Source organism: Orycteropus afer, unplaced genomic scaffold (assembly GCF_000298275.1).
Source record: "Orycteropus afer afer isolate SDZICR_OR568_19922 unplaced genomic scaffold, OryAfe1.0 scaffold00120, whole genome shotgun sequence".
Classification (NCBI taxonomy): domain Eukaryota; kingdom Metazoa; phylum Chordata; class Mammalia; order Tubulidentata; family Orycteropodidae; genus Orycteropus; species Orycteropus afer.
In genome coordinates, this window is record NW_006921707.1 from 5,772,028 (window position 1) to 5,787,924 (window position 15,897).

General features: G+C 36.3%; 1 protein-coding gene across 1 annotated transcript in view; it reads right to left on the reverse strand.

The window, feature by feature from the left end:
* The window catches only part of ANAPC10 (anaphase promoting complex subunit 10), a 141,290-nt gene that overhangs the window by 52,018 nt on the left and 73,375 nt on the right, over positions 1-15,897 (reverse strand). The window contains exon 3 of the mRNA XM_007944101.2: positions 4,001-4,121. Coding sequence (XP_007942292.2) covers positions 4,001-4,121 — 121 coding nt within the window. The remainder of the gene's footprint in view (positions 1-4,000; positions 4,122-15,897) is intronic.

The following is a 15,897-nucleotide window of genomic DNA, read 5'->3' on the forward strand; positions in this document are numbered from 1 at the left end:
TTGACAACCTCAATCTTCTCTCCATTTATTGTGATGCTGCTCATTGGTCCAGTTGTGAGGATTTTTGTTTTCTTTATATTGATACGTAATCCATACTGCAGACTATATTCTTCAACCTTCATCAGTAAACTGATGAAGGTTTCCACACAGAAATAGTATATTATATAGAAGTATTATATTGCAAATCTCTTATGAAATATTATTAAATTGTTAGCTTCTAATCTGTGTGGAATGGAGAATGATGAAAACCAATGAATGAGCAGAATAAATAAATTTAATGTCGGTGTCAAAAATATTCTACTTGGCCAAGCCTACTTTTAGTATCTTGTAGTATTTGAGCTGGAGATGTTTTCTAAAATATTAAAATGATCACATTCAAGAAAAATATTCTTTGTCCAAATTTCATTTCCATTTTAAGTCCCTCATCAGGTTAAGAAGTTTAATATACTCATTCTAAAATATTAAAGGAAAATCCTGATCTCTTTGTAGAGACTTTTCAAGAAATGAAATAAATATCTAGATATAAGAGCATATTTCTTAACTGAAATGAAGGAAAATACATGATAGAAAAAAAATAATTTTTTAAAAATAGAGCTGCTATCATTTTTAATCTTAGACTAAATTTTTTTAAACATTACTACTTCAAATTGGTAGCAAAGTTACAGAAAATAAGTTTTTACAGGTTTTCAAGTAAACAAATCCATAATTTCTAGTGTGTGGGGAAACACTCCAATAGACAGTGTACCCTCCAGTGGGCAAGCATTCATGGAAAATATAAAGAGGTTTAGTTGGATTTTCTACTCAGTTAAATCAATCCAACAACTAATAAAATGATGGCTCTAAAAAAACCTCATAATAGTTCATACTACTTTAATCACCTGTATCTATGTTAGAAAAAGCAAAGGTTACCAAAAAATAGTAATTTAGATCTTTCGGTAGAAGAATGTGAAAAAATAAAATTATCTGCTTTATCTTTCCTTAAAAAACAAAGTGCTACCAGATTCTTATTTCCTTAATTTATAAAAGAATAAGAGATAAATTGAATAAATCAGTTATAAAGATGCATAATTAAAAAGATCAAGTATCCTTCATATCACAAGCTGCCAAATGCTAGGCACTAATATTTTAAAACAACATCCAAAAAAATTATGGTTCCTTAGTGAGAACTGTAGCAGAAAAGCAGTATGTTCATTACGTTTTTCAGGAAAACAACTTACATTATCACCTGGTAATATTTAGTGTTACTAGTCTCATGAGGCTATGTGGTCACTACACAGAAATATAAACACATTGAGAATAAAATTAAGAGACTACCTAAAAAAGCCCTTTTTCTATAAGGTTAATGTTTCAGGATTTAAATGATGTAATACAAGCAAAGACTAGATTAAAAGTATCCCATGCTGGTCTACATTTTAAATTGCTCCTATTAACTTTTCATAAGTTAATAAGTATGTTAGTGACATTTACAAGAGAATATAAAACGTTTTTAGTACATAAATATAGAAATCATGTTTGAAGATGCACATTTCCCAAAATGCATCAGTTTTTGAAAATACATACTCCAGGGAAAACTAGTATATCTAAGACTACCTAAGGTCTTGAACTAGGCTATGAGACTAGCAATTAAAGGGTAACAGTGACATCTAGTGGGCATTCCAAATAGATACCACACATGAATTACGAGCTTTGGTGGCACAATGATTAAGGCATTTATTCAGCTGCCTATCGAAAGGTCTGCAGTTTGAACCCACCAGCTGCTCAGCAGGAGAAAGATGAGGCAGTCTGCTTCCGTAAAGATTTTCAGCCTTGGAAATCCTATGGGGGCAGTTCTACTATGTCCTATAGTGTTGTTATGAGTTGGAATCCACTTGATGGTAGTGAGTTTGCTTATCTTGAATTGCAACACTGTATTTCTAGTATTTCACATATCTCAACCTGCCTGTGGACTCAGAGGACAAATTTTTAGTTATACACCAGAGAAAGCCAACTCTATACTCAAAAGACTTCTCAGTGAGTCATACAATCACTTGATAAATATAAAATGTTTAACAATTAAGGTATGCTATTGTTTTTAGGTGTTGTAGAGTCCGTTATGACTCATAGCTACCTAGGTACAACAGAACAAAACACTACCCCATCCTGCACCATTCTCCAAACTGTTGCTATGTTTGAGCCAACAGTTGGGAGAACAGTGCAGGATGTGGTAATGTTTGCAGCCACTGTGTCAATCTATCTCATTAAGGGTCTTCCTCTTTTTTGCTGACCCTCTAACTTTACCAAACATGACTTCCTTCTCCAGGAACTGCTCCCTCCCGAAAACATGTCCAAAGTACGTGAGAAGAAATTTTGAAATCCTTCTAAGGAGCATTCTGGCTGTACTTCTCCCAAGACAGATTTGTTCTTCTGGCAGTACATGGTATACTCAATTTTTTTCTTCACCAACACCATAATTCAAAGGCATCAATTTTTCAGTCTTCCTTATTCACTGTCCAGCTTTCACATGCATAAGAGGTGAATGAAAAGACCATGGCTAATTAAGGTATGAATCAAAAACTCACTGTCATCAAATCAATGCCAACTCACAGTAACCCCCGCTTTGGATTTTTGAGGAAGTAAATCTTTATGGAAATAGATTGCCCAGTCCTCCTTCCTGAAGTGGCTGGTAGGTTTGAACCACCAACCTTCTGGTTAGCAGTCAGATGCCTCAGGCACTACACCACCAGAGCTCCTTAATTAAGGTATAAGAAGTATATATCTCATGTCTCTAGAGAACTAAACACTTAACAAATATAAGACTAAAAGAAAGTCTATCAATAGGTCCAAGGGAATAAGATAAGAAAAATAATTTAAAAAGCTTTGAATGAAAAAGCACTGGAATGAATACAGAAAGGCTACAAACAAAACTCACTCATTGCCATCAGGTTGAAACTGACTCACAGATATATCATTAATAAAAATTTTTCAAAAACTGAAATCAGTTCTAAAGAAAAGTTAGAGAAACGTTCTTTAAAAGTAAGAACAGATATTGCCTGGAAAAAGACCAAGTAGTCTTCTCAACAAAAGGATGAACTCAATAAATTCAACCAGTGGTATAAGTTATACAGATTTTTTTTTTAATTTTTCTTAAAAAAAGATACACACACACACACACACACATTAACTTTGTGGACAAAGTTCTTATCTATTCTTATTTGTCAACACAAAACCAAGTTTCATAAAAGAACAATACTACTCTTAATATGAAAACATGATTTTTGTTAAGTATTTTACTGCTAATTTGAGTAAGAAATATAAATTTACATGATGCCCTACAACAAGCAAAACTAATACAAGGTGAGAAAAATAAATACAAACAGAACAAGGACACAGATGGAGAATGACAGGAAAGGTGTATGAAGGAATTTTCTGAAGTGATGTAAATGTTCTGTGTCATAATAGGAGTTCACATAACACAGATGTATGTATTTGTCCAAATTCACCAAATAATATATTTAAGATTTATACAAAATTATATGTAAATTTTATTTTAAGAAAAAAAGAACCTTAAGCAAATACTGGTAACTTTAGTTATTATATCTCATTTTGAAGTGCTTAGAGGTAATGTATACAGATGTTTGCAACTTATTTTGAAATGCATTAAAAAATTAGATGGATAGACATTTGTAGAAAGACAATGACAGATAATCTGTAATAAAGCAAATACAGCAATTTATCAACAACTGTTGAATCTACTCAGTGTGCATATTGGGGTTCACTGTATAATTCTTTTAGCTTTTCTGTATGTCTGAAAATTTCCATTACAAAAAGTTGAGAAGAAACTAAGATGACAATCAGAATTCATAAGAAAAATTTAAAATACCATATAGAAATGTTTTCTTAAATATAAACAATTTTCCTTCTATATATTAATATTGTAATCTGTCTAATGTCAAATATGACTGTCTTCTAAAGAACAAGAGTTAAAGGGTAACATATACTTTTAAAAAGTAAAAAGACATACCCGAATTTCTTGAAGGTTGTGAAAATTATTTCCTACTCTGACCGAGATTTTGCTTGGTGTATAACTTTCATCCGATTTGTAGTCTGCATATATGCATAATGTCTTCACTGTTGTTTTTCTTCTAAAAGCAATAAATTAAAAACAACACACCATTTATCATATGGAAAGGTTATTTCTAAAGCACCTTCCCTTCTGATTTTAATAATAATAGTTTCCTAAAATGAGTATTTGAATCAACGATTTCCATTTCCTTTCCTTTCAGCAATGATGAAAAAGAAGAACATGTAAAAACACAGGTTCAGATACAGTAATATTTTACTTATATTGACACTTCTTATCTAGAATATGGCCAAGAACCAGATGTGAGCAAAGAAAAAACAGTTCGGTCACAATTGGTACATTAGAGTACAAATAACAAAAGGATTTTAGTTCTTTTCATTTTCATCTTAGACAAAGGCAGTATTGAAATACATTTGGTTTTCTTTACTAGTTAATTATTTAATTCCTTACATTAATACTTGAAAATGACTAGCTAAGTAAGGAATTAAATCCAACAGAGAGAAAATATTTTTTATAGAAGACATAACCTATTAATAAATGCAAGAAACCAAACTGTTCTTTAAATGTGTGTGTGTGTGTGTGTGTGTGTGTGTGTGTAGAATACATAATACATATCTTAGGGAAAGAAGCAAAGAAAATTAATCTCAGAAAAAATATAAGTGGCAAAAAACATGAAAAGGTGTTCAATCTCTAACAATCAAAGAAACAAATTAAAACGCATATTAGTTTTTACTATCATGTCAGCAAATATTAAAATGACTGATAATACCCAAATTTGATTAGAAAAAGAAACTGTCATAGCCAGCTAGTAGGTATATAACATTTGATCCACTAATTCAGCTTCAAAGCACGCATTAAAAGATGGTAATAATAAAACTATTCAAAATATAGATGTAGGAAATGTTTACTCTCCTGTAGTTAAATTGCAAAAAAAAAAAAAATAATATACAACCTAAATATTCATCTCAGTAGGGAAAAGTTAAATTATAATATACCCATTGAATGAAATACTATACAACTATTATTTTAAGTGATCATGCAGGTATATCTACAGTAGATCATCTAGCGACCTACAGTAGACAAAAACAAATTTCAAATAGTATATACAGAAGAATAGAGGGGTTAGGAACAACAAAGGGAGACAAACTTATCTGTCAGCTTGTTGTCCTGTGGTAGCTTGTGGGTTGCTATGAGGCTAGAGGCTATGCGACCGTGTTGCAAAATGCCTGCAGGGTTACCCATGGTGGACAGGTTTCAGTGGAGCTTCTGGGCTAAGACAGACTTGTAAGAAGGAAGAAGCCATCCATTTCTCAAACAATTGGCCAGTGAAAACCTTATGAATAGCAGTGAAACACTGTTCAATATAGTGCTGGAAGATGAGCCCATCAGGTCAGAAGGCACTCAAAATTTGACTGGGGAAGAGCTGACCTCCATAGTAAAGAGGACCTTAACAGTATGGACAGACTAAAGCTTTCGGGACCTCCACTGGCTGATGTGGCACAACTCAAAATGAGTGAAAATAGATGCAACATTCATTAATAATTAGAACATGGAATGTACGAAGTATGAATCTAGGAAAATTGGAAGTTGTCAAAAATCGAATGGAATAAACAAAGATCAATATCCTAAATATTAGTGAGCTGAAACGGACTGGTTTTGGCCCTTCTGAATCAGACAACCATAGGATCTATTATGCCAGGAATGACAAATTAAAGAGGAATGGCGTGGCATTCATTGTCACAGAGTTGAAAACCTGTCCTGAAGTACAATGCTGTCATTGATAGGATAATATCCATATGCCTACAAGGAAAACCAGTTAATACTACTACTACTCAAATTTACACACCAACCACCAAAGGCAAAGATGAGGACACTGAAGATTTCTACCAACTTCTACGGTCTGAAATTGACCAAACTTGCAATCAACATGTGTTGATTATCACTGGTGACTGGAATGCAAAAGTTGGAAACAAAGAAGAGTTACCAGTAATTGGAAAACATGGCCTTGGAGATAGAAATAACACTGGAGATCGCATGATAGAATGTTGCAAGACCAACAACTTATTCATTGCCAATACCTTTTTTCAACAACATAAGCAATGACTATACATGTGGACTTCACCAGATGGATACACAGGAATCAGATTGACTACATCTGTGGCGAGAAGCTCAATATCGTCAGCCAAAACAAGGCCAGGAGCTGACTGTGGAACCGATTATCAACTGCTCATATGAAAGTTCAACTTGAAGTTGAAGACAATTAAAACAAGTCCACAGGAGCCAAAATATAACCTTGATAATATCCCTCCTGAATTTAGAGACCATTTAAAGAATAGATTTGAAGCACTGAACACCAGTGACTGAAAACCAGAGGAATTGTGGGATGACTTCAGAACATTATCCATAAAGAAAGCAAGAGGTCATCAAAAAGACAAGAAAGGAAGAAAAGACCAAAATGGATGTCAGAAGAGACTCTGAAATTTGTCCTTGAGTGGAGAGTACCTAAAGTAAATGGAAGAAACGACAAGATAAAAGAGCTGAACAGATTTCAAAGAGCAGCTCAAGCAGACAAAGCCAATTACTATAATGAAACGTGCAAAGAACTGGAGTTAGAAAAACAAAAGGGAAGAACACACACTGGATTTCTCAAGCTCAAAGAACTGAGGAAAAAATTTAAGCCTCGAGTTGCAATATTGAAAGATTCTATGGGCAGAATATTGAATGATACAGGAAGCACCAAAAGAAGATGGAAGGAATACATAGAGTCACTGCACCAAAAAGAATTGTTTGATCTTCATCCATTTCAGGAGGTGGCATATGATCAAGAACTAATGATACTGAAGGAAGAAGTCGAAGCTCCACTGAAGCAACTGCAAAAGAACAAGGCTCCAGGAATTGACGAAATACCCATTGAGAGGTTTCAACAAACAGACGCCCCCACTGGAGGCACACACTCAGTTATGCCAAGAGATTTGGAAGACAGCTACCTGGCCAACTGACTAGAAGAGATCCATATTTGTATTCATTCCAAAGAAAGGTTATCCCACGGAATGTGGAAATTATCTAGTAGTGTAGTGCCTGAGGCATTTAGCTACTAAACAGAAGGCTGGCAGTTCAAACCCACCTGCCACTCCTCGGAAGGAAGATTGGGCAATCTACATCTGTAGTGATACTGCCTCAGAAACCCAAGGAGGGGTCACTATGAGTAGTATCCAACTTGACAGCAATGAGTTTGGTTTTTTTTGGTTTTATCATTAATATCACATCCAAGTAAAATCTTAACTGAAGATAATTAAAAAATGGTTGCTGCAGTGTATTGACAGAGAACTTTTAGAAATAAAAGCTGGATTCAGAAGAAGACATGGAATGAGGGATATCATTGCTGATGTCCAATGGATCTTGGCTCAAAGCAAAGAATACCAGAAAGATGTTTACTTATTGCCTATGCAAAAGCATTCAATTATATGGATCATAACAAATTATGGGTAACACTGAGAAGAATGGGAATTCCCAAACACTTGATTGTACTCATGAGGAACCTGTACATAGATCCAGAGGCTGCTGTTCAAACAGAACAAGGAGATACTGTTGTTGTTGTTGTTGTTATGTGCCATCGAGTCAGACCCGACTCATAGCGACCCCTCCTTGGGTTTCCGAGGCAGTATCACTACGGAAGTAGATTGCCTCATCTTCCTTTCGAGGAGTGGCTGGTGGGTTTGAACTGCCAGCCTTCTGGTTAGCAGTCAAGTGCCTTAGGCACTACGCTACCAGAGCTCCTAAGGAGATACTACATGGTTCAAAATCAAGAAGGGAGTGCGTCAGGGTTGTATCCTTTCACCATACTTATTCAACTTGTATGCTGAGCAAATAATCCAAGAAGCTGGACTATATGAAGAAAAACGTGGCATCAGGATTAGAGGAAGGCTCATTAACAACCTGCGATACGCAGATGACACAACTTTGCTTGCTGAAAGTGAGGATGACTTGAAGCACTTACTGATGAAGATTAAAGACTACAGTCTTCAGTATGGATTACAACCCATTACAAAGAAAACAAAAATCCTCACAACTGGACCAATAAGCAGCTTCACAGTGGATGGAGAAAAGACTGAAGTGTCAAGGATTTCATATTACTTAGTTCTACAATCACCATCAATGGAAGCAGTAGTCAAGACATCAGACGATGTATTTCATTGGGCAAATCTGCTGCAAAAGGCCTCTTTTCAAGTGATGAAGAGTGAAGATGTCTCATTGAAGACTAAGGTGCGCCTAACCCCAGCCATGGTATTTTCAGTCACTTCTTACGCATGTGAGAGCTGGACAATGAATAAGGAAGACTGAAGAAGAGTTGATGCTTTTTGAGTTATGGTTGGAGAAGAATGCTGAGAGTACCATGATCTGCTAAAAGAACTAACAAATCTATCCTGGAAGAAGTGCAGCTGGAATGCTCCTTGGAAGCGAGAATGGCCTGACTTCGTCTCACCTACTTTGATCATGTTGTCAGAAGGAACCATTCCCTGCAGAAGGGTATCATGCTTGGTAATATGGAGGGTCAACGAAGAAGGGGAAGGCCCTCAATGAGATGAACACAGTGGCTGCAACGATGGGCTCAGTTATAGCAAGGATTGTGAGGCTGGCACAAGACCAGGCTGTGTTTCATTCTGCTATTTATAGGATCACTGTGAGTCAGAGACAACTCGATGGTACCTAACAACAACAATATACAGACGAATAGCACAGAAGGAAAGATAGAAGACAAATGTAAAAAAACAAAAGTATACCAACTATATACGTGTATACAAAAGATTTAGACAGAATCATATAAAAACAGTAAAAGTAACTATTTTGTTGGAGTGGAGTTATGAGTCATCTTTATTTTCTTCTCTACAATTTTCTATACTGTCTGAATAGTTTTTCACAATGATCATGTATTATTTTGTTCATCAGAAAAAAAAATAGGCTATTTTAAATATCAACCAAAAAACACATTAAATAGTCTATTTTAATATGTTTTAAAAGTTAAGTTCTGGTATCAACTGGCACAACTTAATAACAATGAACTCCTTGAACAGAAGTAGTTTGTGTCAAAAGTCAGCCTATAAAAACAGCAGGGCCTCTGTAGCTCTTAGTGAGGGACCAAACTATTCATCAGTAGGAGTGGGGAAGTTAAGGACATCTCCTTAAATAATAAAGACAGATCAAGATATAAAATGCTAACTACCCAGAAACTGCTGACAGGATAAATACCATTACTAGGCTCTCCAAAGAGGCCAGAGGCATCACACTGACATCTTTCTTTTGGGGCTGGGCCAGGAAGGAGACTAGAAAGGAAGCAAAGAAAGAACTGGAAATTTTTAAAGGCACACAAAAGACCATTTCCCGGATGAGCCATAAGCAGGCAATAAAACATCTTTCTTACTACAGAAAGATCAAAAGATCAAAAGTCTCAAGCTTAGAATACTTTCATTTCCAAGTTATGAAACTCAGAGTAACTTAATCACTGGAATCTAGAAAAAATCAGGGTGCGATTAATATGATAAAGAATAAAAATACATTAACGATAACAAGAACAATAGCAGCAACACACAGCAACTTTGCTGTCTGGCCCAGAAGTAATGCTTTATATATATTATCCCATTTATTCCTCAATCTTATGATGTAGGAATTATTATCCTCTCCATTTTACTGATTGACAATGAAGCAAGGAAGCCCTATCTTCTGATCTCCTCTAACCCCACCAGAGGAAGACAGAATCACCATCAGTAGCCCAAGACCTATTCCTGAGAGGCCAGACAGGCCTTTCACCAACCCTGACACCAACCGTTCCTCCCACAGCACCCACCACTTCTCTGCTGGGTTTGATAATTTGCTGCCTTGGCCACACAAAACTCATGGGGTTTATTAGGGAAGCAACAGGCTACAATTCAAGTTCAGGAACATGCTCAGGCTCAGTCTCTCAGCCTGCTGTCTCTCAGCTGAGAGTCTCTCTCCCAACAGTTCGTGTCTCTCGGTGTCTGTCCAGCAGTGCATGTCTCTTGGCGTCTCTCTCAGCAGTGCATGTGTCTCAGTGTCTCTCACAGCAATGCGTGTCTCTTGCATCTCCCAGCAGACAGTGAAAGATTCCTTCTGCTTCTAGGAGGGCTCCTTTTGAGTCTGGCAGAGTGGCCAAAGTAACCAATTCCAACATCAGAGTTCTATACACCTGAGAGAGAACGAACTTCCCAGAAAACTACTTTGTGCTGCTCCCAAAAGAAATATCCCAAGTGGATAATTTTTAACAATCAGGAGTTTCAGGAGCTACTCAGTTGCTCATAGCAAATTCCACAGGGTCTACAAAGACTTAATCACTAGAAAAGCCACACTACATAATTTACTACACCTCACTGATGTAAGGGAAAAAAAAAAAAAAAAAAGACACTATTAGTAACACTCAGGTTAATAACAGACTTAAAATCAAAAAGCTGGTAGTCAGGATTCAAACATCCACCTGTCTGCCCCACATGATCTTACCACTATACACTATTGCCTTCCTTTTAATTAACTGTATTATGTTTATGAAATGATATTTAAGAAGTCCAAGCTATACTGAAGAAATTGGTAAAAAACAAGGTTCCAAACATTGATAGAATACCCACCAAGATGTTTTCACAAATGGATGTGGTGCTGGAGATGCTTCCTCGTTTATGATATGGAATTTGGAAAGACAGCTACTTGGCTAACCAACTGGAAAAGATCTGTATTTATACCCATTTCAAAGAAAGGTGATCCAACAGAACGTGGAAATTATCAAACAATATCTTTCATATCACATGCAAGACAAATTCTGCTGAAGATAATTCAAAAATGGTTGCAGCAGTGTATTGACAGGGAACTTCCAGAAATGCAAGCTGCGTTCAGAAGAGAACGTGGAACAAGGGATGTTATTGTTGATGTCAGATGGATCTTGGCTGAAAGCAAAGAATACCAGAAAGATGTTTACTGTGCTTTATTAACTATGTAAAGGCATTCGACTATCTAGATCATAACAAATTATGGATAACACTGCAAAGAATGGGAACTCCAGAACACTTATGTGTACTTACGAGAAACTTGTACATATAGACCTTGCAGCCATTTAAACAGAACAAGGGGATACTGCGTGGTTTAAAATCAAGAAGGGTGTTTGTCAGGTTTGTATCCTTTCACCACACTTATTTAATCTGTATGCTGAGCAAATAATCCAAGAAGCTGGACTATGTGAAGAACCCAGCATCAGGACTGGAGGAAGACTCATTAACAACCTGTGCTATGCAGATTGCACAACCTTGCTTGCTGAAAGTGAAGATGATTTGAAGCACTTACTGATGAAAATCAAAGACTACAGTATGAAAATCAGAAACTACTATGGATTACATCTCAACATAAAGAAAAGAAAAATCCTCACAACTGGACCAATAAGCAACATCATGATAAGTGGAAAAAAGATTGAAGTTGTTAGGGATTTCATTTTACTTGGATCCCCAATCAACACCCCATGGAAGCAGCAGTCCAGAAATCAGATGTATTTCACTGGGCAAATCTGCTGCAGAAGACCTCTTTAAACTGTTAAAAAGCAAAGATGTCACTTTGAAAACTAAGATGCACCTAACCCATAATAAAAAGTCTCAGTACACTAGGACTAAAAGGAAACCATCAACCTGATAACATGAAGGATTATCTTAGTTTCTGTCTCAAAAGAATGAACTACCTCAGCAAAAGGCTGGATGGTATCACCATAGACCTAGAACTTGAGGAAAGAGTAAATGATGAATGTACCCTCATCAAGGAAATTAAGGGAGAATCATCCATAACTTTAAGAGATTGAAAAGGCAAGGTAGGACTTCTGGTGGCATGGTGTTTAGAATACTCATCTGCTAACCAAAAGGTCAGCGATTTGAACCCACTAGCCACTCCATGGCAAAAGGATGAGGCAGTCTGCTTCCGTAAAGATTTACAGCCTTGGGGGGGGGGGAATCCTATAGGGCAGTTCTACCATGTCCCATAGGGTCTCTATTAGTAAGAAAGGACTCAATGGCAAAGGGTTTGATTTTGGTGTTTTAAAGGCAGATTCTCCCAACCCACAAAAGCATCCATAAGATAAAGACTCAGTTTTAAACGTATTACCAAGTCCAGAGAGCACCAATGCTAGATCACTCACTGCCATTGAGCTGCTTATGATGCATAATGACCCTCACTAGGTTTCCAAGGTGGTAAATCTTTACAGAAGAAGATTGCCTCATCTTCCTTCTGTGGGGTGACTGTTGAGTTTGAACCACCAACCTTCTGGTTAACAGTCAAATGCTTTAGGCACTGGCCACCAGAGATCCTTAGATAACCTAGATAGAACTGCCAATTATGGACTTTCCTTCTCTCCTTAGCTCTTCTCCATTCCCATACTACCAGGTCTTGAGAGTTCAGAAATTAGTTAAGAATGTTGTTATTGTTGTTGTTATGTGCCATCGAGTCAGCCCTGACTCATAGCTACCCCTCCTTGGGTTTCCGAGGCAGTATCACTACGGAAGTAGGATTGCCCAACCTTCCTTCCGAGAAGTGACTGGTGGGTTTGAACCGCCAGCCTTCTGGTTAGCAGTCAAGTGCCTTAGCCACTATGCTACCAGAGCTCCCTAGTTAAGAATAGGGGAGAGAAAAAATAAAAGCTAAGTAAGAAAAGAGAAGCAAATCACATCCATCTTCTATTTTCAATAAGCCCAAATTTAGGGAGAAACATCAACTCAAAAGTAAAATTGAGGCTTTCTTTATTATTGGCAAGGAATGAATATTTTAATTTCTAGATTAATTAAAAATTTAATTAATTTTTGATTAATTTAAAATTTGTTTTCCATTCAAAATTAATGGAGAACTATATATATTATCAAAAAGTGACCCAAAAATCTCATACCTCCCCCTCATTGAGTTCTTACCCAATCCTGAATCACATTACAAGTTTTAGTCATAAGTTTTAACAATAAAATCCTAACATTTATTTTTCACTAATAATTCATATGTAGTTAGTTGGCTGGTAAAGTCCAATGATAAAAATGACAATCAAGATCACATTTTTAAAACTTGTAGAAAGTTTGATGGAGTCAGACCAAGCACAAGCACATATTTTATTTTGTTCCTGCTGTGTTTAGTATTTCAGTATTGAGCCTTTTATATTGGCAAGTGAGTACTTTAAATGATCCATATCAAATTAAATAACATTAACTTTTCCTGGGCCATTAACAAATCTCAATATTCTTTCCAAGAATATCAGCCTTTTACAAATAAAGTTCACTACATTTTTTATAAGAGCAAACAGCTTCTCTATTTTCCATTAAATTATAACATTATTCACTCTAAGGAATTTCATTTTCTTAAGATACTTGTTCCATCTCTTTTGTTTTCAGCACTTTTTTCCGCAATTGTAGGCAAAGTCTTTGTAGGAGGTGAGGCTTTTCATTTATATAGTAGGTAACAATTTTAAATATACAGGCATACATCATTTTGTTGCACTTTGCTTTACATTGCTTCACAGATAATACATTTTTTACAAATTGAACATTTGTGGTGACCCTGCATTAAGCAAGTCTGTAAGTGCCATTTTTCTAGTTGCATGGTCTCACTTTGTTTCTGTTATGTTTCAATAATTCTTACAATATTTCAAACTTTTTCATAATTCTATTGCACACTTAATTGACAACAGTACTGTGTAAACGTAACTTTTATATGCACTGGAAAACTAAATTTTGTGTGACTCGCTTTACTGCGATATTTGTTTTCTTGTAGTGGTCTGGAACTGAACCCACAGTACTTCTGTCATATGCCTGGATGTTACAGAAATTTTTCTGAAGATTATTTCTTTGTAAATTTTCTGCATAGCTGACAGAACATTACATTCCTCTGAAGAAAAAGCATAGAAATATGGGTTTTCCAAATAAAAATGGATATCCTCTACTGAATATTTTTTATGTTAATATTTCTAGATTTATATCAAATAAGTACAATAAAAGTTCAGCAAGTAAAGAAAACGTATTTTCATTAGATATAATGAGAATCATTGGACCACAGGGATAAAAAACTCATTCTAATACAGCTAAATTATCTTTGATCAGTTCTAATTTTAAAATGTTTTCTGTACACTAAGCCATAATTACTTTCTGTGTAACTCTCAGTTTTTGAACCCAGTTTTTTCTTATCAGGTTGCACCAAGAAATCTGATCTCTCCACAAAATAAGAATTCTTCAAATTAGCTAAAGAAAACTGCCATGTTCCCCAAAGTTTTCAACAGACCACATGTTTTCAATTTTTTGTATTATTTAGTTTGGTTTCAATAACACCTATCTTCTAATGACACTTTAGCTCTCTTTATCAGTGTTAGAGTTGTAAGTCAAAATGGAATATCACATACTAGGCGGTCTTCCTAGGGACTATGGTTACATTATTGCACCCTAAAATCAAATAATAAGCTACTATAGCAATGACATCACATTGTTAATGGAAACTGAACTTAATGTCAACTGAAAGTACTAAATGTTTTTCGTGTATGTCACTATGTCCTCCTTTCCCATCCTGAGCTTATGTTTTGCTTTATATGAGGCAGGGGCCCTCAGGACTAAATTAATTATAGAACTATAGTTTTATTATTCTTATTGTCCACTAATAAAGAATGGCAATCCCAGAACACTTAATTGTTCTCATAAGGAACCTGTACATAGACCAAGAGGCTGTCATTCAAACAAAACAAAGGGATAATGCATGGTTTAAAATCAGGAAGGGTGTGTCTCAGGGTTGTATCCTTTCACCATACTTAGCCAATCTGTATGCTGACCAAATAATCCAAGAAGCTGGACTAAATGAAGGAGAATATGGCATTAAGATTGGAGGAAGAATCATTAACGACCTGCAGGATGTATATGACACAAACTTGCTTGCTGAAAATGAAGAAGACTTGAAGCACTTACTGATAAAAATCAAAGACTTGTCTTCAGTATGGATTACACTTCAACATAAAGAAAACAAAAATCCTCACAACTGGACCAATAAGAAGCATCACAATAAATGGAGAAAAGATTGAAGTTGTCAAAGACTTCATATTACTTGGTTCCACAATCAACACCAATTGAAGCAGCAGTCAAGAAATCAGATAATGGGAGTTCCGGTAAGATGGCTGAATAGGTAAACAAACTACACAGATCCCCTTCAACAAAGAAAAGAGGAACCAATTAACACAGATTCAGAACATAATCCTGGAGCCCTGAGCTTTGAAAGGAAGGGCACAGAAGTGTGACTAAACTCCAAGTAGTAGAAGAACCTGCATGAAAACACCAAAAAAAGGAGACATATGGAGCAGTGATCTATCAGCAATCCAGACAGCATGGACAGCTTGGATATTGCCAAGAGGCGTTAGGACCTAAGAATTAACCTAAAAATTGGCCCTGCTAGCCAAGGGCTGCATGGAGGACAGAACTGGTAGCTGGTAAATAAAAGAGGAAGCAGCAAAGAGAAAGACAGGCTGAGCAGTGGATTTTGGCTGTCTGGAAGGTGCGGCTATTTGGAATGGTTACAAGTGGTTTGACCATTTTGGATATTTAAAGTGAGAGCATTCTCTCAGATTCTAGGGACCTAAGAAGAGGCTCCCCTTGAGGGGGACCGCAAGGACATACCAGACATGAAGGACTGGAAAGGTGTGATATTCCCCTCATTACTCTTATACCACATACCCTCTTGGTGAATGGAGGCACAACCATCCCTCACTCCCACCTACCTTCTGAGCTGGCAGGAATTCCATCCCAGTCTGTGTGCTCTGACAGAGCCTGGGTGTCCCGACCTGCCCAGAT